The 22553-nt window shown below is 39.4% G+C and overlaps 1 protein-coding gene across 4 annotated transcripts in view; it reads left to right on the plus strand.

Moving 5' to 3' along the window:
• Positions 1-22553, plus strand: part of LOC132117951 (zinc finger and BTB domain-containing protein 46-like) — an 83471-nt gene that overhangs the window by 20300 nt on the left and 40618 nt on the right. For all 4 annotated transcript variants that reach the window (XR_009425869.1, XM_059527343.1, XM_059527346.1 and 1 more), the window contains exon 2: positions 3006-4007. Coding sequence is in view for 3 of the 4 variants with exons in the window: in XM_059527343.1 (XP_059383326.1) it covers positions 3041-4007 (967 nt within the window). In the remaining variant the exon portion in view is untranslated. The remainder of the gene's footprint in view (positions 1-3005; positions 4008-22553) is intronic.

Here is a 22553-nt window from a genome sequence, read left to right on the forward strand (position 1 = left end):
CTGAATCATTTACCCAACCAAATCTATGAAATCCACTGTTTCATTTAGAAACCAAACAAGTGGTGGCCGTCATGTACAGTGTGAATCACTGAATCATTCACTCAGGTGATTGTAAAGCAAAAACAAAGTAACATATAATATAGTATCTAAAATGTAAGTTGCTCAGTATTACATTTTTCTGTATTGAAGTGTAGTATAAATGCAATATTGTTTGTTACTTGGTCAAACGGTCGTTGCTAGTTTGAATATGTCATTTTTTTAATTGGTGACAATGGCAGTGATTGTGCTTGTGTTGCTTTGAATAACAAATATTTATAACAAAATAACTATGAGAATAATCGTAAAATAATATATATTTGTATTTGTTTGTTTCTCTCTTCCATTTTATTCCCAACCCTTTTAACCACTTAAAGGCACATTTTTTTGCAATACTTTGTGGGGAAATCTGTCAAATTCTGTGAAATAGATTTGGTTAAATGGTAAAAAAAAATGGTTAAATGGAGCTGAGGCCCAATTTAAACTAGTGCATTTTCATTTTAAAAACACAAAACTTTTGCTACGGTTACGCCTATCGTTTACACTACTCTGCGTTATTATACACCCTCGAAAACTCAGACTTTTGAAAACTGCTGCAGACCCTCGTTTTAGTTTGAAAACTCCGGGGTTGCATTTCAATGTAAACAGACCAAAACGGAGACTTTTGAAAATGATGGCATGGCTGCCCACATTTGCTCTGCATATCCTTGATGCTCATTGTTGTACCCATAGAAATGTTTAGGCATCTACCTTATTTGACCGCTCCAAGCACGTAGATGCGTCCACCATCTAAATAAATGGGAATCTACCTATATATATATCTATGGTTGTACCTGCATGAATGGTCATGTGACATGCGTTTTTGGTTGTGTGTTGTAGAATAGATTGTTTATGAAATGCAGTAGATGAGGATCGTTTAAAATGAAAACGCACTAGTGTAAACAGGGCCTGATACCCAACATCATAATTAAATTGTCCCAAATAAACAAAAAACATAATTCTGCGGAAATTGCAGAATTGCCAGATTGCCTCTCAATCAGAAACTAGATGCTTAATTTTAAGGTTTTCAATTTTGTAGTGTGACTATTAACAATCCCTGACATTGCTGGTAACCTCTTATGCATTTCGAAGAGTCTTAAGATTGATATTAAATCAGGTGAAGAATTGCATTTTCATAGAGCGCAGCATCAAAATCTAGAAATTCTCACTTATCACGGAAAACCTAACTTCATAAAAGACGCCTACCAGCACAAACCCTGACAGAAGAAATTGACCGTAGCTTTGAGTTGTTATTACTGAGGTCCTCTATCTCCGTAAAAAGTCATTTAAGCACTAAATGTCACTAAAATGCCATTCTGAAGCAGGTGACATGCATTGGCCAGCTCTGATGGCTTGAGGCTGATTGTCTGCTGGGCTACAGCCATCACCTTTCCTCGCTAAAAATGAATTATCTGTTTGGCAGCTCCATTTTCCACTTTATTATTCAACTAACTCACAAAATGGTAATTAAATGAAACAATTTAGTAACAAAAAAGAGAAAAGTGAGAAGAGTAGAGACGATGATTGTGTTAAAGTGCTGTATACACTCACTGGGTGATTTTATTTGGCAGCAATAAAACGAACAGAGAAAAAACATTGTGATTAAAGGGTTGAACAGTGAACACCTGAGCATCTCTGCTATAATCATTAAGATAACGAGATGTGGGAGGAGAGCTAGATGAGGCAATGCATAGTTCTTGAATGTGCACAGAGGAAAGAGAAAGAAACCATAAACACAAGACACAGAGGGGGTGGGGGGGGCATGGGGTAAATCTGACAAAAAGTCAAATACTGACTGGGTTGCATTTCACCCCAAAATAAAAAAATAAAAAGAAGCCCATTTTAGGAATATAATTGCATCATATTCTTTTCATGACAGTTAAGCGCATTAACTCACAATTCTCAATAGCCTTCAGTAATGCAAATCAAGAAATCCCATTCTCATTATTGCAATGCAATAAAAACAGAATTAAAACTGTAAAGTATATTTGTGTGAATACATGGTAGTATTTGTTGCTTTAAGATGATTTTAATCATTGTGTCCAGACAGGATGATTTACACTTAACTGCATTAATCTGATCTTCCTGTTCAGTCATTGGCTGTGTTTGGATTGACATGATAACATCATTGTTATATTTCTACATTATGTAGTTTGTAAACTGTACATCGTATGAGAATTGCCTATATTTATAGAATACCAGGATTGCAAAAATGTGCGGCAAACAACAGGACTGTATCCCACAATGTGATGCATTTAATTTGACATGTATCATCTCTTTTTTTATTGTTTTGTTATTGGATGGGATCCACAAAAATAAAGGAACATTCTTGGATCTTTCAATACAAGCTCAATCAAAACAGAATTTGCTGTATAATGTTGATTACAGCATAAAATTATTTAGACATGGCCCAATTTAAACAACTGTACACCTCAAATATTATTATTATTATAATTTTTGTATTGATTGTAATTGCCTTAGCAAAAATAAGACCTTCATATTTTGTCCCTAAAACCCTCCAGAGACTGGAACTTCCCTTGCAAGTTACTGTATGCATTTCTGCTTTGAGTCAAAATGATTTTCTCTGGTAATCAACTTTGTGCTGAAAATAATGTTCTGTTAAGCTTAACTTTTGCAGCAAATTTTAAATTGCAAAATGCAAAATAACTTTTTAGTGATAATAATATCTGGATGGCACTCACATTAATGTGGTCATACTTAATGTATGACAACAATGTGGCATACTTCTTTTCAAAATGTTTATTGTTAAATGAAGACAGCTCTTTCACAGTAGTCTACTATTAGTGTGAACTACAGTATTTAATTCCAGACATTGCTATTGTCTCTTTATGCAGGAACTTGTGGTCTGTTTCTTGCATTTACTGCAACTCTACTAACCAGGGTTTGTATTGTATGTTGTCCTCCTCCAGACTCTGTTCAGGAGAAGCAGCCACCCATTAGTCCAATGAATAACCGGAAGGAAGACATGGAGATCGCGTCGCACTACCGGCAGCTCCTGCGGGAGCTGAACGAGCAGCGACAGCACGGCATCCTGTGCGACGTGTGTGTGATCGTGGAGGGCAAGATCTTCAAGGCGCACAAGAACGTGTTGCTGGGCAGCAGCCGTTACTTCAAAACACTTTACTGCCAGGTGAAGAAGGGCTCAGAGCAGCAGGCCACCATCACACACCTGGACATCGTCACAGCTCAAGGCTTCAAGACCATCCTTGACTTCATGTACTCCGCCCACTTGGCGCTCACAAGCAAGAATGTTATCGAAGTGATGTCAGCCGCCAGCTACCTGCAGATGACCGACATAGTGCAAGCGTGTCACGGCTTCATCAAGGCAGCACTAGACATCAGCATTCGCTCTGAGCTTGCAGATGAACTTGCGGATATTGAGATGGGCAATGTGGTGAGCTCTATGGGAGGCGGGGCTGGGCCCGGTGTGGGTGGAGCCTCGGAAGCACTGGCATCCATGATCTCGGCCCGCAGTTCCTCGCCGTGGTTGGCCAGACGCACCAGCCCGGCCAACTCATCTGGAGATTCAGCCATCGCCAGCTGCCATGAAGGTGGTAGCAACTACGGCAAAGAAGACCAGGAACCCAAAAGCCATGAGAGCCAGGAGGATGCTTGTTTGCAGCCCTTGTGGCCTGCTGATTACCGTTCTGTCCAGGTCAAAGAAGAGCAGGTCTCCCCCTCCAATCTGCAAGATGGGGCTGGCCGAGGAGCACAAGGCACGCCTGGAGAGCAAGGTGGACAAGGAGATGGGGGCTGGCAACCCCCTGGCTCGGGCCGCAGGAAGAACCGCAAAAACAAGGACACGGTCAGGCACATAACCCAACAGAATGAAGGGGACAGTCGGACAGCATCACCGCTGCCATCCATGCTCTCCAATGCAGGCTGGAACTACGGCAACCAGGAAATTCCAGGTAGGATTACTGTGTACTGGTTGCTTTATTGCTTCCTTTATTACTGTCATGATATCACATTGTGAAAACATCATCAAGCCGATTGTTGACCTTTTATCAAAGGATGTTTGATCTTGCAGAAGAGACTGAATATGGCTACTGTATAGTACAGGAACAGGCAATTCTGGTTATGGAGGGACACTGTCCTACAGAGTGTAGCTCCATCCTTAATCAAGAACACTTAATTTTCTAATAATCCTGAAGACTTTGGTTAGATATTTTGGCTATGTTCAATTTGGGATAGAGCTAAACTCTGCAGGACAGTGCCCCCTCCAGTACTGGAGATGCCCATCCTAGAAATAGTAGGAGCAAAGTTCATGAAATAATTAGTATTTCTGTATCCTGGTATTCATGAAACAGTACACATCCAATGGACAATTTCCTGTCCCATGATGCTTCAGGAGAGGAGTTGTGAATGGCAGTGAAGCGATACAGCTGATATCGTAGGTGTTGGATGTAGTGTGTCAAGATCACATTCGTACTACACTCATTCATACTATGTGGACTGTACTTTTTAACACACAAAAAGTTTGTTTCTCATTGTTGCGAGCACTGCCTCGTGGATCCCGTGAGAGTCAGGTCTTCTGTGATACTTTGCCAGCTTGTTTGATTGTATAATTCGAACCCAGAAATAGAACTCTGATGAAGTTGAAAATTATTGTTGTAACACTAATAGTATAGCAGCATGACAAACTACAGATTGAGGTGGGGAATTTGGGGTTGAAAAAACTCATTTCCTCATTAACATCGGAAAGACACATGGGACTCGAGGCAGCCTCATCAACCTAAAAACAAAATCTGTGCTGAGGAACAGATCAAGCCAGTAAGCGGGGACGAGGCCCTACCTGTCTCGGATACTGTTGCTTATAGGTATGTAGATCATTAAAAGTGTGGCAGCTCTAATCTCTGGTGAATTTGTGCAGGCCGACTGTGAAATGGGCACACACACACTTTAAGAAAACAGGATAATTGAATTGACCTTGGTGGCGGTATGAGGATTAAATTGTATGTGTGCGTGCGAGTGTGTTGGGACGGGGGGTGCCCCAAGGTCTTCTGAAGTGTGGAGAAGAAGGGATAAAGTGAAGGAGAGAGGGAGGGGAATACGTGGAGATCTGCATCAGCTTAGCGCAAGTTTACCTTCTTAACTCTCGAGGCACTCTCTCATCCTTTCTGTTTGTCAGCCCTGCTACCTGCGGCTCCAACAGAAATAACTGCACTCGCTGACCCAACCCCACAGATCAAACATCAAGTACAAGACTCCACACATCTAAGTACACACCGGCTCACTATACTGCATACTCGCATGCTCACAAAAGTCACACCCATTCCTTTGTGTGCGACACAAATAGTACACATTTATATTCCTTATGCACTGGCCCCTATAAGCCCAACTAATGTGCTAGTCAAGCTTTTGAGGTCAATTTAATTTAGTTCTAAATGGAATCGAAACATTTTCAAATCTAAAATCATTAACCGAGTGTAAATCTCAGTCCGCTAAGGAACAGAGGACTGGCAAAATGGCAAATTGCTTTGGATGTCATTTGATAATATGGGCCGATGCTCAGTGAAGATGAGAATATTGCTTGGTACACAAAACAGGCTCAGGCTTGGAAGAGTCAGATCAGGGTGAGAGAAAGATGGCATGCTGTGAAAGCCCTCATGCCCTGCTTTGAGGTTTGGACTCGGCTGTAATTTTCCTACTGAATTGGTGGATTCTTGAGGAGTTGAGGCAGACAGGTTTGTCCAAAACCTATGCAAGCAGCTACGGTGGCCAGGATGGTTGGCTTTGTTTAAATAAACTAAGTTTATTTTTGTGTGTGTGTATTTTATCACCCAACTGTTATATGTAACATGAACGTGTTTAAATCTATTTTTAAAAACATGACAGCTTTAGTAATTAGAGGGACTACATAAATTAAAATAAATGCCCTCATAAGTGATTTCTGTCCGTGCTGAGGTCCAGTCTGCAGCTAGAGTTTTCTCAGATCTGGTTAAAGGGCACAGGAAGTGTCTAATTGCAGGAGTAATGGTTTGCACGGTTAAGGGTGCTGTTTGCTGACAGCAGTAAATGGGATCTCAGGATGCTGATGTCCAAGATGCATTGTGCACAGACTAATGGTTTTAAGAAGCTTGTAATTGGTGGTTGGCATGTTTATAAAACTGTATATCTAAATTGCCATGCTTCTAGTATGAAGTTCTGGCGAGCAACAGGAAATTTCTCAACCTGCACTTTGTGAAGTGTGTGTGTGTGTGTGTTAGAGAGAGAGAGGATATGGTTTTTAACATGATTAGGCAGCCAAGGCCAAAAAGACAGTCAGGCTACTGTCTAAAGCTTCTGGCTGCTTCTCTTGTCTGCTAAAATATTATCCTAATCAGCTTATTGATATGGTTTTCTTCATGCATGTTGTCAGATAAGACTCAGATCATGCTATAGGGACTGTTTGCATACCAGTTATTTTTTGCACATGCCCTTAAGTTTCACTGTGCCCTTGTTTAGGCCCCTGTTGAATGGACATTCACTTTCAGAGCCTCTTACTGACCACTGACAAACATGAGGCATCAAGCCATCACAGTTCTGGAGAGGCGATGTGAGGTCACACTGGACATTTAGCAGATGTTAGCAGGTGCTGAAACTTGTTGCAGAATATGCAGGCATTATAATGTGCATTATAATTATAATCCTGGAATACAGATTCTTGAGACCTGAGTCACAGCTCCATGTTTCATAGATGTTTAAAACAACACGTTATTTCATCAGTATTTTTTCTACAGTCTGTCTGAGGGTAGAGGCCTCTACAGTTAGCATTAGCATTGACACTCATTTGTCAGGTCAGAAAATTACCACGAAAGAGTGACATTTCTAAAGGAAATTTAGCCAGCATTTCTCTGATGCGATGCCATGGTATCTGTTTGTGAAAGTGGCTTGTTAGTTTGAGTGTTTTCGTGTTTCAGGTTTACTCCTGATGAAGAGGGGGTTTCTGTGGTTGGCTGTGGGTGTGAACTTCACATTGTCAACAGGGGGATTTTTTTTTGCCTGATCAGGAAATGGTCACTTATATTCAGAGGTGGAAAGTAATGAATTACATTTACTCGCGTTACTGTAATTGAGTAGCTTTTTTGTGTACTAATACTTTTTTAAAGTAATTTTTTAAATCTGTAGATTTACTTTTACTTAAGTATATATTGTTTAAAGTATTGTACTTCGCTATATTTTAAAACACATTAATTACTGAGTAAAAATAAATAAATAACTAAATCGCTCCCTGGAAACTACGTCAGTTAATAATGGGCAGGAGGGCAAACTGGCGCTAAAATCACAAGAAAGATGCAGACGGTCAAAACAGGCGTTAGTGGTGCAGACACCGCTGAAAACGAAACCCCGTCATATTCTGAAGTTGAACTCGAAGAAAATGAAGTGAACCCCTGGTCATATGTATGCTCTATTATGCTGTGTAAGCTGTACTTGCCTAGGAAGACCAAACTAGCAGCTTATAAAATCTCGACAAGACATCAACCCTTCGCAAGAATGTAGAGGTAAGCTAAGTAATTGCATCATTGCATTGGTGGTTAAAATGAAGCTTTGACATTTTAGCAAGAGGTTTTGCACAAATTAGCCAAAAAGACAGTGGTGAGGAGTGTGCTATATATATATCATCTGCGATAATATCATGTTTTTTGTTTTAATGATGTGCGCGCACATTTATAGTGCGTTCTTTCACTGTGTGATGCAGTCTCCTAAAATGCATTTAGAATGATCACAAAATTGAAGGTATAGGGGCAGAAAATTTACATATTTATATAATTTCATATATTAAATCAAAATCACACAAAGAATGCCATCTTTTCCTCCAAAAATCATCATGAATATATACATACATACATACATATATCAGTTCAGTAAACAAGTTAATTAAGAGACTTGCGTTTTAGACACCATATTGCCTTTTTAGCTCTATTTCTACAACAGAAAATAATTCCAAACACAGCCACCAAAGCACAGTTTTGCGTCTCTGAGCAACGGGACAGTGTTCCTGAATGAATCAACCGTTTAAATGATTCGGTTCAATCGCAATGACTCACTTATTAACAGTGACTTGCTGACACATACTGGCCATTTTAATTTCACATTTAAAGTATCTTTTTTTTTTAAATAATTAATTTCTTATCATTTCAAATGAGTATTCAACATTTTATGTCTTGTATATCAAAACATTATTCATGCATTTGTAACTGCAGGTTAAATGCATTCTTGTCCTGCACTAAACAGTGTAATACATCTAAATGCCACTTCCAATGAATCTTCTGCATTTCCTCTGCATTAAAAGATGAGTTTGTTGATACTGATTTGCCTGGTAACAGCCCAAATGTTTTATTATTCTAAATAACTGATTCCTTTAATTAAAAACAACTAGTTTGAGATTAATATACCTATACTCAGTTCCTGGAGGACCGTAGCCCTGCAGAGTTTAGTTCTAACCCTGCTCCAGCACACATATCATGTAGTTTTCAAATAAACCTAAATGATTAGATAAGCTGGATCAGGTGTGTTTAATTAGGGTTAGATCTAAACTGTGCAGGACTGTGGCCCTCCAGGAACTGAGTTTGACACCCTTGGCCTGACCCATTTTTGACTCCCTCCCACTGGTTAAAATGTAACTAAGTAATTTTTACTCTGAGTAAATTTTAAATGAGCTACTTTTTACTTTTACTTGAGTTGATTTTTAGACTGGTACTTTTACTTGTACTTAAGTAAAATTTCATTAATGTAATGGTACTTTTACTTGAGTAGAATATTTTTGTACTCTTTCCACCTCTGCGTATATTCTATTTTAGATTATCTGTTCATGATCACAGCTATCACTTGATCAGAAAGAGACTAGGAAAATAAGAAGATCATTGTGGCCTTCCCCTTTCCACAGCACAACACAAGACAAAAATCCCATATTTAGATAATTCACCCCTGCATATGGGTTGTTGTGCTGTTGACGTGTTATTCTGTTTTAAAATTGTTATTAAAAGGGAAGTGTGGGTTTTCTTAGGTATCTGTATTTATTTGTGTACAGATATGTGGCGATTGAGTGCTTGTATGTGATTTCAGAGTGAGTATGTGAAGAAAACCCACACACATGCACATAGACGATAGTAAAGTGCCTGATGTATAAACAGTGTTGAAATATTTAGCAAGTGTTGAGTGTTTAATAGACCAGTCAATGGCGTAACTTTACACTTGTCTCATTGAGTGGCCAATATGTTTACAGCAGAGCTCATCTAATCTGATCCTGTTCATCTTAGCAAACACGTTACAAATGAACTTCAGCTCAGCCTTAACACATCACATCTATTTAGTCTCCACTGAGAGTTTAACCTTTGGTCTCTCACCCACTGCTCTACAAACACTCGCTCATTCATTTATTCATTCACTTATTAATGCCTTTACTGCTCAGTCAGTACTTTACTAACTCCTTCTAATTGATTTATTTATTCTCTCACCTACTAATTAATTTATTCACTCACTCATTCATTTATTTACTGAATGATATATTAATTCTCTGACTGACTCATTTTGACCTGTTTATTCGGTCATTCACAGACTCACTCAAGCTTCCATTCTGACGCATTCATTCACTCACTCACTGGCTAACTCATTAATTTGCTCCCTTAATCTTTCATTCATTCACAAATGTATTTATTCACTCACTCACTCACGCCTCCTTCATTTGTTCATTTGCTGATTCATTTATTAATGCTTCCTGAATAGTTTATCACTCACTCTCTTGCTTACTGATTAATTCACTGCATCATTCATTCATACATTCACTCACGTATTCCCTCCTTCCTTTCTTCCCTCCTTCATTTGTTTGTTAACTTAATGACTCATTCATTCAGTAACTCACTCATTCACTAGTTTATTTATTGATTCACTTACCAATTAATTAATTCACTGAATAAATCTTTCATTCTTCCTGACTCATTCACTCACTCTCTGGCTTACTCATAAATTCACTCCATTCATTCATTCACTCACTCATTCCTCCCTCCCTTCCTTCATTCATTTGCTCACTTCATGACCATAATTCACTCACAATTCCTAATAATTACTCGCTCACTCACTTGTTCATTCATTCATGCACTCTCCATTCGTTATTCACTCACTCTTTCATTTAGACAATCTTTCTTTCATTAATTCAGTAATTCATCACTGACTGACTGTCTGATTCACTCAGTATTTCGTTTATTCATTTATTATTCGCGTAATGTCCATCTGATTGTGTCGTCATCCTTCTCTCATCCCTGTGTCTTTCCTAGCTCATTAGCTCTATCTCTCTGTTTCTACACTCGCTCTCACTTCTCTCTCTCTGGGTCTCTATAGTCAAAAGGTGTGCGCTTGAAATAATGAGAGTGAGGCCCCTTTAACCCCCATCCTCTTACCACTCTCCCCATAGTATTTACACCTCATTAAACCTGAAATAGCTTTAATATTTAAAACATTGTGAACAGATCTCAACCCTCCCACCCTGAACACCTCTGGATTGTTCCCCTCCCTCGTCTCTTTCTCCCAGTTTAATAATCTACATTCATATTTCCTTCCTCTCCATTAAAACCAAAATAGATTTCATATTTCACAAGTTAAACTTTTACTTTTTTCTTCTCACACTCGGTCCCTCATCTGTTCCTTTTCCCACCCTCTCTGTCCCTCATCCGATCTGCCTCCGTATTTTCTTTTGCTTGAGACTCACCATCCCACCAGATGACCTTCACAGTTCTCTTCTCTCTCTTTCTTTCTCTAGTTTCTCTCTCCCTCTGTCTCCCCCATGGCATTCTGGGTTGCCCCTCAATGTAGCTGAATGCTTGTTTGTTCTGGGGTAAGGCGTCATGTCGGACTGTCAGACAGAGTTCTTGTGTTCCGCCTCGCTCTATGCCATTCTCTCGCCTCTCTCTTCAGTCTCCCTCTGTTCCTCCTTTACTGAACGTCTCTTCAACTACAATAAGGTGAACTGGGCCAGATAATTCGGTATTAATTGGTCAGTTTATAGAATCTCTAAAGGTTAGTTTAAGTACAGATAAAAGGAGTGCAAGGGTAAGTCTTTAGTATAGGGACCAATTCTCACAATTAAGTTGCTTATTAGCTTGCCTATTATTAACATATCGGCTGTTTATTAGTACTTCTAAAGCACATATTCTGCATGACCATATTCTACATCACTAATCCAACCCAACACCTAAACTTAACAACTACCTTACTAACTATTAATAGGCAGCAAATTAGTAATTTACGGAGGCAAAAGTCCTAGTTAATGGTTTGCTAATAGCAAGTATTGGACCTTTAAAATAAAGTGTGACCACTGAGATAAATCAGAACACTTAATATAGCATCTGTAGGAAATTAAGTCTTGCCGTTCGGTTTCAAGATCCAATCTTTGATTGTATTTTGTGCATTAATTTGAACAGCTGGTTGCAAAATAGTTGCAAAAATAATGTACAATGTATGTAAATAATTTTTTCTAGCCTGATTTGTACTAAAGAGACAACAATTCAGGACTGTTTTGTGGTCATATTTGATTTTGACAAATTTGCAATTTAAAAATATGCTTGGCAAACAGTTTTGGAATCTTTCTTCTTTCATGTAGTACTTGCAACAATCAGAAATAGCTGTCCCAGGGAGTTACCAAGATGGCCACCAAGTCGCCTGATTTGCCTCATTTTGAAAGGGAATATTCTGGGTTTTTTCCACCTAATGTGAGTTTACTGTTTATGTCAATTACCACAGTCAGATTTTTTTTAATTATTATTATTCTGGCAATAATCATTTAAAGTGCTGTGAGTGTGTAGCAGGAAACTCTCTTCCTTTATTCGGTGCTGTTGGTCAATTTATAATTTATCGAACCTTTATTTTTATTGTTCATGTTTCAGGTTCACTAACTGTTTTTAGGCTCTTCCCACTGTCCTTGTCTCTCTTTCGCTCCCTTTGCTTGGAAATGACATGTCTGTCACTCCTCCACACCTCCCCTGTGTGTCTCACTGTCTCTTTGAAAGTGAACACTCTTGACTTTATCATGGGCAGAAAAATCCAGACTTCCTCATGGTGGAGTTCCCTTCTGCTTCAATGCTCTGGTCTCTGAGTACCCGACCCCTCCCAGAATCCTTTACACATGCACTATATATAGACACTTTGGCCTAAAGACACTAAAATAGACACTAAAACCAAAAGGTGCCTCAAGCCAGGACGCACCATGGTGTCTCGGCTTTGGCCAGTGAAGATGACGATGATAGCAATGCCATTTTCCAAAACGTAAGCATCCCTGCCCTTGGAACAGAATGCCCGAGCTACTCAGCAGAGATGGAGGGACTGTAGAAGGTTCCAGTTTTTATAGCATATCATCTTCTTTCCAACACCTGTGTTGTATCAGTAACAAAAGTTGCCCACTGCCCATCTCTGCCATCTGGACTTCTCCCCAGTCTCAAGGGGCAACACTGAAAAGATGCCCTGCCAGAAAAAAAATACTTTGATACAAAGGTTTGCACATGACAGAGGCAATTACATTTACTTTTCTGTCCTATTTTGGGGGACCATTTGATTGATATACAAAGTAGACTGGATCCACTGGGAGCCTACAGTGCACAGTGCTTCAGGTGACCTGAGTTTGAGTCTTTAATCATGGTCATTTCCTGACCCCATCCCCTTTCTCCTCCTGCATTGCTTCCAATATTTCCTCTCAAAATAAAAAGTCCAAAAACATAAAAAAGTAGATATAGATCAGGGCACAACATGGCAGCCTAAACCTCAAATAATCTGCATTATCACCAAATCTCAATGTGTCTGTGCACAGTTGGTACTGTAAGCCATGGTTCTGTCATTTACTTTTTACAACACTTATTGGGAATCGGTCCAAAACCAATCCTCACCCACTTGGGTAAATATTTCCTTACATTAACCTGGAAGACCATGCTCAACTAGCTTATTGCAAAGTAATAGATAAACAGAGGCAAGCCACTTAGTATTGTGGTGGGCTGTTTAATGGAGGATAATACCCATTAATCACAATGCATAGGATGGGGGAATGTGCTTCGCTCTCGTCACTCACCATCAAAATCAAAGCTGATCTCCGGATGCAGTGGATGTTATGGGGATTGTCCTGCTATTATTCAAAAGTTATGCTTGTGTTTCTTACCTGTTTAATGGAGAGGGCCTGTCTGCACTTGTGACAGATACTGAAGCATTGGACCGATAAGAATGTACAAAGATCAGCTTTGAGCGTGTGGAAAGAGCTGAAGCAGTTTTAAATGCAAAAACGCAGACAAAATTGTACTGTATATTTACTGTACAATGCAGAATGTCACAGAATTTGCCAAATTTTGGATGAATAAATCAAATGTAGGCCACTTCATGAGCATTTACCATTTCTTTTGAGAAAAACAATCATCATATCATATACAAACATAAACCTAAAGGTCAGTTTAGATTGGATAAACTGTGACAATTAGCAGAAGTGAGAGAAAAATGTTTTATGATAAGATTGTAAAAATAAATATTTGGATATTTTTCTTTACGAAAACGCATCGATTCACTACAGGAGGGCTTTATCCACCCTCAGAGATGTTTATGGAAGGATGCACTTTATTTGACTTCTTTTGGACTGTTGAAAATAACACCCGTGCACTGCCATTAAACACATCTTGAAAAAACAAGGACAAAATTTAAATATAACTCCGATTCGTCTGAAAGAAGAAAGTCATATACACCTAGGATACTTTGAAGGTGAGTAAAACATTGGCTAATTTTCATTTTTGGGTGAACTAGCCCTTTAAATTGTGTATGTTTCATGATTTCAATTAATTAGACATGCTTTTTGTTTAATACTATTTTATTTTATCATAACAACATAGTCTAGAAAAATTAAAACTGAAAAAAAAAGCTGAATTTAAAAAAAATTAAATGGATTACATAGATAGGGCCCTACAACTAGAACTGTTGGACCCCTGGACATTTTGAAGCCACTGGTCATTTCATGTCGTCCAGTTGCATTACAGCATGTCCAATCTTAAATCTGGAGGGACACTTGCAGCAGAGTTTAGCACCAGCACTAATTATTAAACACACCTGGACCAGCTAATAAAGGTCTTCAGGATCAGTAGAACCTTTCAGGCAGGTGTGATTGAGCAAAACTCTGCAGGAAAGTGGCCTTCCAGGAACAGGATTGGATGCCCCTGTGTTACATAAACATAACTTTTGGTCAGATGATCCTTGCAGGGTTTTTCTCTAAACCACGTTCCTGGAACCTCCCAATAATAGACATTTGGAAGCTTTTCTTATCTGACCCAGCCATTTCAGATCTTGGGTCTCTAATAGCAAGTTGATGTGTTTCTTTTATCAAGGGAACATCCAAAATGCATCCTATTGGGGAATCTCTCAGGTTGAAAACCACTGCTCTGTGTCCTTGAGATGCACTTTTCCAATTATGTCCAATCCTGCTTCTGGAGTCTCATTTGAGGTCTTCAGGATTAGTAAAATGTGTTTTGGGGCAGATTGTAGCTAAACTCTTTACAACATTGGCCCTCCAGGAACAGGATTGTGTACCCCAATCAATAGATTTGCAGCAGTCTGTGATGACTGGAGTTCGTAGCTGCCATAAAAACTGATCACTGGGAGAGAGGGAGAGAAAGAGGAGAGCATTCTGGGACATGATTATAGGCCTGATGGGATATATCTCAGTTTTTCCTGCGTTTTGACACTCTGAGTAAGTCTTTTGATTGTATATGGGTTCAGATTTCTTTACTGTTGGTCTTGTTGTGACTGTGCTCTGGGAAGACTGCTGTAGACGCAGAGGGTAATAGGTACATGTGTGTGTGTGTGTGTGTGTGTGTGTTTGAGTGTGTGTAAAGGGGTTAGAACACCACCAAACCATCAAACTTCCCCATTCAGGGCAGGACAACGCCCTGCTGTTTGTTTTCTTCTGCTGTATTTTACTCCGCTGCTTTTTCTTCCTCTTCTGGTTTTACAGGGGGTTTCTGTTCTTTATAGACAAGCCCCCACCCTCTTCTGCGCTCTACCCTCCAGTCAGACCGGTTTGAGCATAGAGAGAGAGAGAGAGAGAGAGAGAAGAGGAAGAAGTGAGCTGTTTGGACAAACGGACGCCCCGGGCAGGATGTGGAGGTTCGCTGCCCTCTGGGTGTGTCGCATTGGCCCTGCTACACAGACACACACACACAACCGGCATGGGAGGGCAAAATCTCCCTTCCTCACAAACACACTCATTCTTCAACCCCACACCCTCTCCAGCTCCTCTCGATCCTCCACCCATTGTCCTCCCCTCGCCTCCTCCCTGTGGCTGCACTCTGCTCTCCCTCGCTCCTAAATAAGGAGAGGTTTAGGGGAGAGGGCGTTAAAGGTGCAAGGGGAAATTCCTATGTGTGCATTTGAAAGTGGGCCATGGCTGATGCATGAACTGCACAGCACCACAACTGCATTTGCGCTAAAGATGATGATGTGTTATGCAAGATGTGTCATATGTGTGTCATATGTGCTGTAGAAACAGGTGTGATATGTGTGTGGGAGGGGGGACAACTATATTTAGTCATACAAATTTGACCCTACACCCTAAATAAATGGGTGTGCTTTAACTGTTAAATGGTTCATATACAGTATAATGTTTTTTATTATTAAATTATTTCCTTTTTACTATTACTGTTGTTATTATTATTAAAACTGCAAATATACATTTGATTCATACAATTTTGAAAATTTTTCATAAAACGTTTCATAAAACGAGATGTATATATATATACATACCATTTTCAATTTCTGTATTGTTTACCAGACAAAACAAACACATGAAAACAGAAAGAAAATTTCTCTAGGGATAGTTCCCCCAAACATGAAAATTCTGTCATTAATTACTCACCCTTATGTCATTCCAAAACTGTAAGACCTTTATTCATCTTCAGAACACAAATGAAGATTTTTTTGATGAATTCAAGAACTTTCTGAGCCTGCATAGACAACAACACAACACAACTTGAGCCATGTTCAAGGCCTAGAGAGGTAGCAAGGACATCAGTGGCTCAACTATAATTTTATGAAGCTACGAGAATACTTTTTGTTTTCTTTGCACATAAAAATATTACCTTAGCTTCATACATTTACTGTTGAACAACTGATGTCACATTGACTATTTTAACAATATCCTTACTACCTTTTTTGGCCTGGGAATATTTCAGTTACATTGCTGTCTATGGAGGGTCAGAAAGCTCTCAGATTTGATCAGTAATGTCCTAATTTGCATTCCAAAGATGAACAAAGGTCTTTTGGGTTTGGAACAACATGACCGTGAGTAGTTAATGACGGAACTTTCATTTTTGGGTGAATTATTACTTTAATGGCTTTTTATGAATTTGTTTTTTTAAGCAGCATAAATTTTTTGTTATATTATAAATTAGGATTAGTTTATGGTATACTAGTTAAAAAGGGGGGGGGGGGCATTACTAGCCACATGACATTTACAACTTCATTCTAAACTGAGAGAACTGAACTGAGGACCCAAGAACGAAGATGGCAGATTTCAAGTTATGTACTTCCCGCACCAGCCTAGCGATTGCTGCTGAGATTAATAGAAACGCTTAAAGTGTGTGTAGGATCTATAGTCATTACAGTTTGCTTTTATGTAAACACAGGTGTGTCTACAGGTCCACAGTATGTCCTTGTGTAGAAATCTAGGTAAATGCATGTGTGTGTGTGAAGGTGGAGTTAGTATTAATGCATGGAAGATACAAATCTCTTCCAAGTCCCCAATTGTGCCCCATCAATTCAGTGTCACTTCTGTTTTCTTTCAAATAATGGACTGCAGCAACTGTGTGTGTGTGTGTGTGTGTGTGTGTGTGTGTGTGTGTGTGTGTGTGTGTGTGTGATGGAATGCCCTTGAAGTGATGCAGTATCTTTGGGCGTGAGCTTTACACTGTCAGAAGCATTCCCTGGCTTCTGTTTCATGCCCACCAACACACACACACATACACATTCAAACTCAGGCATACAGTAAAAGCAGCATTCAGTACGACTCTTTTACCGAAGTGGATTTTTTGGACCAGCTCACTCATTTTCAGAGAAAATGGCAGGAAGCCGGCAGATTGCCCCCCCCCCCCCCCCAAACTTTGTCTATCAGATGTATTGTGTGAGGTTAGAGAGGTGTTACCGTCTTTCCCCTGAGGCGATCAGTATGGAGGGTCTGGGCTCATCACCAGCTCGGCTCCAAACAATCAGGACCTCACAGCAGGAGCTGTGCACACACAAACACACCCCTTTCCACCGAAACAGTGCTTGAGTCAGGCCGGGGGAGCTGAGGACCACTCTCATAAGCAGCTTATCTGTCCAGGGACGTCACTGAGTATGCGACTCAATTGCAGTCTTTTTAACAGGTTGCAGATCTAGTGTTAAGAACAAAGTTAAAAATATTTCTTCAACACTGCAGTACAGAATATAGGACCCTCTAGCAGATGCGGTTTAAAACTAAATTACTGGTGTAGAAACTTTGTTTTGGTAAAGTTGATTTTTAGAGCAGATGAATATAATTGTTTTAAGCTTAACGATTTAACCGTGGTTACAGGTGATAGTTGTATTATGCTAATGAGATCAAAACTAATACAATATTTAAAAAGTGAAATATCCTTAAATAATGTCTTTTGAGTCCCTAACTGTACATGGGCTGTAATAGCTGGACCTTCTCTTTCATATACTTTTTATTTACATGCTGTACCAAAGATGAATGACATGACACTAATCATTCCTGGCTCAAATTCTAAATAATTAATTTAAGCTTTGTAAATGAATTCACCACAACCTTGAAGCAGTCTCACTTCAAGGCTTGTCCTCCTCTTGCCTCTAGCTCACTCTCATTCTTTTACCCCACATCCTCCTTGTTTTCTTTTCTTTTTTCTGCTGGCACAGTTATGGAGGAAAAGGGCAGAAGTAGGAGGATGTGAAAAGAAGTAAGTGGGGGGGAAAGGGAGGAAAGTAGCAGAGAAAGAGAGATCAAGTTGGGACACCCCGGCCCCTCTGTCTCTGATAACTGGCTCCAGAGTCTGTGGGGGTTAGGGATTCCTGTCTGCTCTATCGGGAAAACACACACACACACACACACACACACTCAGATCCACCCGTCCTGCATTCCTGTGACCGCATGAGGAAGCGGCCTTTACTGTCCTCCCAAACAGTCCATTTCTTTCCCCTTCTCTCGCTCCACATCCATCCTCTCTATCCCTCTATTTTTCCACCACTTCCAGCCTCCATTCCTTCTTTTCAGAGGAATTACAACTATGAGGTCGATTATGTCTCTTTCCTTCATTTGCTATTTTCCTCATCTTAACCGCTTCTCTCCCTCACTTTATTTCTACCCTCTGGTCCCCTGCGCTCCCTCTGTGTCTTTCCATCTCCTTTATACTGTCTTTCTCTTTTTCTCCTGTTTGTTTGTTACCAAAATCTAGTTAGCCATCGTATTTGGCCATTTTAAAGCATCAGAGACGCACATCCAAAACAAAGCCTGCTCCAGAAGTTAGTCACTGACATTAAAATAAAAAAACTCCAAAAATCCCAGATGGCAGATAAAGTTGACAGTAGAAATGGCTATAAATATTTAAGCAGTATGCTATTTAACACAATATTTGTGTGTGCTATGTCTTATGGTTATAGACTTATTTTATCACATTGTTAGCTTAGCAGCTTGCTAATATTAAAGTCTTGTGGTATTTATGAGTCATAGTTCATGGTATATGCCATTTTTAATTGAACTTGAATGCAAATTAGGCTTTTAAAGGATAACTGACCCACAAATGAAAATTTTATTCTTTATTTACCCTCATGTCAATCTTAACCTGTATGAGCTTCTTATGATATTTTTTGAGGTATGCTGGTAATCAAACAGTTCATGGTCCCCATTGACTTCCATAGTATTTCTTTCCCTACTATGGAAGTCAATAGGGATCATCAGCTGTTTGGTTTTTCTAAATATCTTTTGTGTTCAGCATAAGAAAGAAACTCATAAAGGTTTGGTATGACATGAGGGTCATCCCATGCAGTTTGGATGGGATAAATGCAGAGCACTTATTCCTAGTATGGGTCACCATACTTGGCCACATGTCACGTCACTTTCACTTTAAGTATAGACATGTATCCTCAACTAAAATAAATAGGGTGTTGTATCTCTCATTTCCTTCAGAATAAAACTGAAATCGTGATGTGACAGCACGATTATCAAAATCTTAAGTGCTGCTATTTGTATAAATATATGTCTCAGAGTGACTTGAGTAATAGTAAATGCTGCTTATCAGACTCATCTCTGCAACTGCTCTGAGTTTGGGTATCTTATACTTGTAATGTTAAGCACCAAGAAGCTTCCTGTGATTTTGAGCTAAAATAAAGAACTTGATGGTCTGAAAATTAAGATATAAATACATCGAAACATTTACATTTTTTATTTTACTTGCTTTACACTATATTAGGGATGGGACGATAACCGGTTTTATTGATAACCGTGATAAAATGTGCTGAAGGTTAGTAATATCGTTTAAAAATGAATTATCATTAAAACCGTGTTTGATTATCGCGGTTTTAATAACTCACTATTAAATCATGTCCAGCCAGCAACAGTCTGACGCAAGCGCAGCGCACAATGTTTTTTTTGTTTTTTTTTCGAGAAGGAATGGCGAAAGTCAGTGACTTTTCTATGCTTTTCTATGCTTCTACACTTTTCATTGTAAGGAAGGAAATGCCACAGAATTTAATCTTTCTTTAAATTAAGTGCATAGAGTTGCTTGTTTTATTAGTTGTTTGTTGATTATTAAATATAAAACTTGCTGAAATGATTTCAGTGTGAGCATCAACTATTTTTGAACACTTTCATCTCGTTTCAACAAAACCGTGATAATATTGATAATCGTGATAATTTTAGTCACTATAATCGTGATATTAAATTTTCATACCGTCCCATCCCTACACTATATATATATATTATTCCAATCAAAGTTAAATTTTTCCTCCCAAAATACTTTCTAGCTCAGTTCTCTCCGCTCATGCCTCAGTCGCGCTCTGTCATTAGCTCTGATGCGTTCTGATGAGAGAGAGTGTGTAAAACTGTGTGGCGCATTACCCACATGTCAACGGGGCCAGCTCTGTGGCCCCCACCACAAGTGGAAGAGGAAGTGACACGTCAGCTAGCTTAAATAAGACCCCAATTCTCTAACTCTCCTTCCGTCATACTCTAGAGGAGGGCATGATGCTGCTGATTTGATCACATGCAATTAATTTCAACGACCCAACTCTCCTCTGGCGAGAGGGAATAAGACACTTCCGTTTCACTTTCTTCCCCTCTCTTTTCTCTTTCCCACTCTTGCCCCTCCTGAAAACCTCCTTATTGTTCCATTTTAGATCTGTGCGTCAGTCACTGTAACCTTGTACAGAGTTATATTAAGATTCCAGCAGATCACACACTATCCTGCATATCTCATTGTACTAATGAACTCTTCTGCTTACTGAAGAACTGTCTTGATATGTAGACCATCTACATGAGATGTTGTTGCCATGGAGCTCCAGAGACTATGCGTGGCAGATGCGCACATTTTGCGCGAGGTTTTATGATGTGTTTTGATAGTGGCAGGATTACGTTTTCTCATAGGTCTCCTTATAAAGTCATCATGATGTTTGCATCAAAAAACTTTCGTTGTTTTGACAAACTATTATATCATAGAGTGGTCCTTCCATATGCTGTCGTTTTGGCATATAAGCTGTTTTTTAAGGGGTCATATGATGCGATATGATTTAAATTTTTCCTTTCTCTTTGGATTGTTACAAGCTGTTTGTGAATAGATAAGATCCCTAAAGTTGCAAAGACTAAAGTCTCAAACCCAAAGAGATATTCATTATAAAAGTTGAGACTCGTCCACGGCCTCCTAAAACAGTTCATTTGAACATGCCCCCAACATCTCTACGTCACGATGTGGGAAGATTTAACGCACCCAAATGTTCACGCAAATAAAGAAGGCATGACTTTATTGTTGCTGCTGCTGCTGCCATGTTGTGAAGATGCTGTGTGTTTCATTATGAAAGCGAAAATTCTTTGTTTGGCCTTCCGAAAGAGGGCACAACTAGAAATCAGGGGTTAAGTTGTATTTACAACATTGTTCCAGAAAAATTCAACCCAAATATTCAGATGTGTGCAGTGCATTTTATGGAGGACTGTTTCCTGATCCTGGGAGAGAAGACTACAATGCAGTCTGTTCTGACTCACAGTCTGTAAGTACGTTTACATATGTAAAGGATTTGCCACCCATGATTCAAACGTGAGTTTTGAGCAGTGTGGAGTAACCTTGTTGTTTGTCATTTCTCTGATCACAAAAGCAGACACGGTTTTATGTTTACACAGCGCAATAAAAAGACAGTATAATTCATTATAATCCGTAATTATGTCCCCACTGGATGCAAAAAAAATGCCTCATTTATAATGGGTTTTAATGTTTTTGTCTTGTCGGGCCGTTGTGTTAAGGGGTGTAACATTTCCATCACACGCTTGAGGCATTCAGCCAATCACAACGCACTGGATAGCTGGCCAATCAGAGCACACCTCATATGTGCTTTGTAAAAATCTACAGGTTTCAGAAGGCAGGGCATAGAGGAGAACAATAATGTACATTATATGGAAAATAATGTGTTTTTCAACCTTAAACCACATATACACATTTCATTACACCAAATACACAAAATAATGTTCTTTTTAGCAGCATCATATGACCCCTTTAAACTAACAAGAAAGTTTTGAGTTCTGAAACTTGCAGGATGTTTTTATAGTTCATTGGCCATTGGTCATAAGTCAAAAGATCTAGGGAATTTTGGTTTCTCAGTTTATGACCCCTTTAAGATTTCAAGATCGCATGCAGTCCCATCATGTTTCATTATAAATTGTTGGCTCTCGTGTCCACTTCCATTGTTTCGAGTTGAAATGTAGAACCCTCTACATGAGATCCTGTTGCCATGGAGCTCCACTGACCATGTGGAGCTGCAGACTGAATGTCAGTCACATGGAGTTGAAGTTGTAGGCTATGGTTTGTTTTGACAGCTGCAGAATTACCTGAGGAACCGGGGAATTTGTGCACGAATGATCATTGTAATAGTTTTATTAAAACATTGAGTGGCTTTTGACCCAGTCGACACTGCTGATGACTATGGTTTGAGTTTTTTTCCGGTGGAATCGTATCATGTGTCAGATAATCTGACATTAAGTACTCTATCTGATCGTCTTATCTGCCTGAAGACCTGGCGTCTCCCTCCTGCTCATTTCTCCTTAGGCTTTCCATTTGGCCTCATACCTGGAGTCTGTCTACACTCCTATGGCAGACCTTTATGTCTGTACTGACCACTTTAAGTTTTAATTCTCGCTCAGTCGGTCTCTGAGCTTAGTCTTCTGGCTCCTGTGTTCTTCATCGCCCAAGACAGAAGTTATCAAGGATACAGCCATACATCCAAGCTTG

This window comes from Carassius carassius, chromosome 37 (assembly GCF_963082965.1).
Source record: "Carassius carassius chromosome 37, fCarCar2.1, whole genome shotgun sequence".
Taxonomy (NCBI): Eukaryota; Metazoa; Chordata; class Actinopteri; order Cypriniformes; family Cyprinidae; genus Carassius; species Carassius carassius.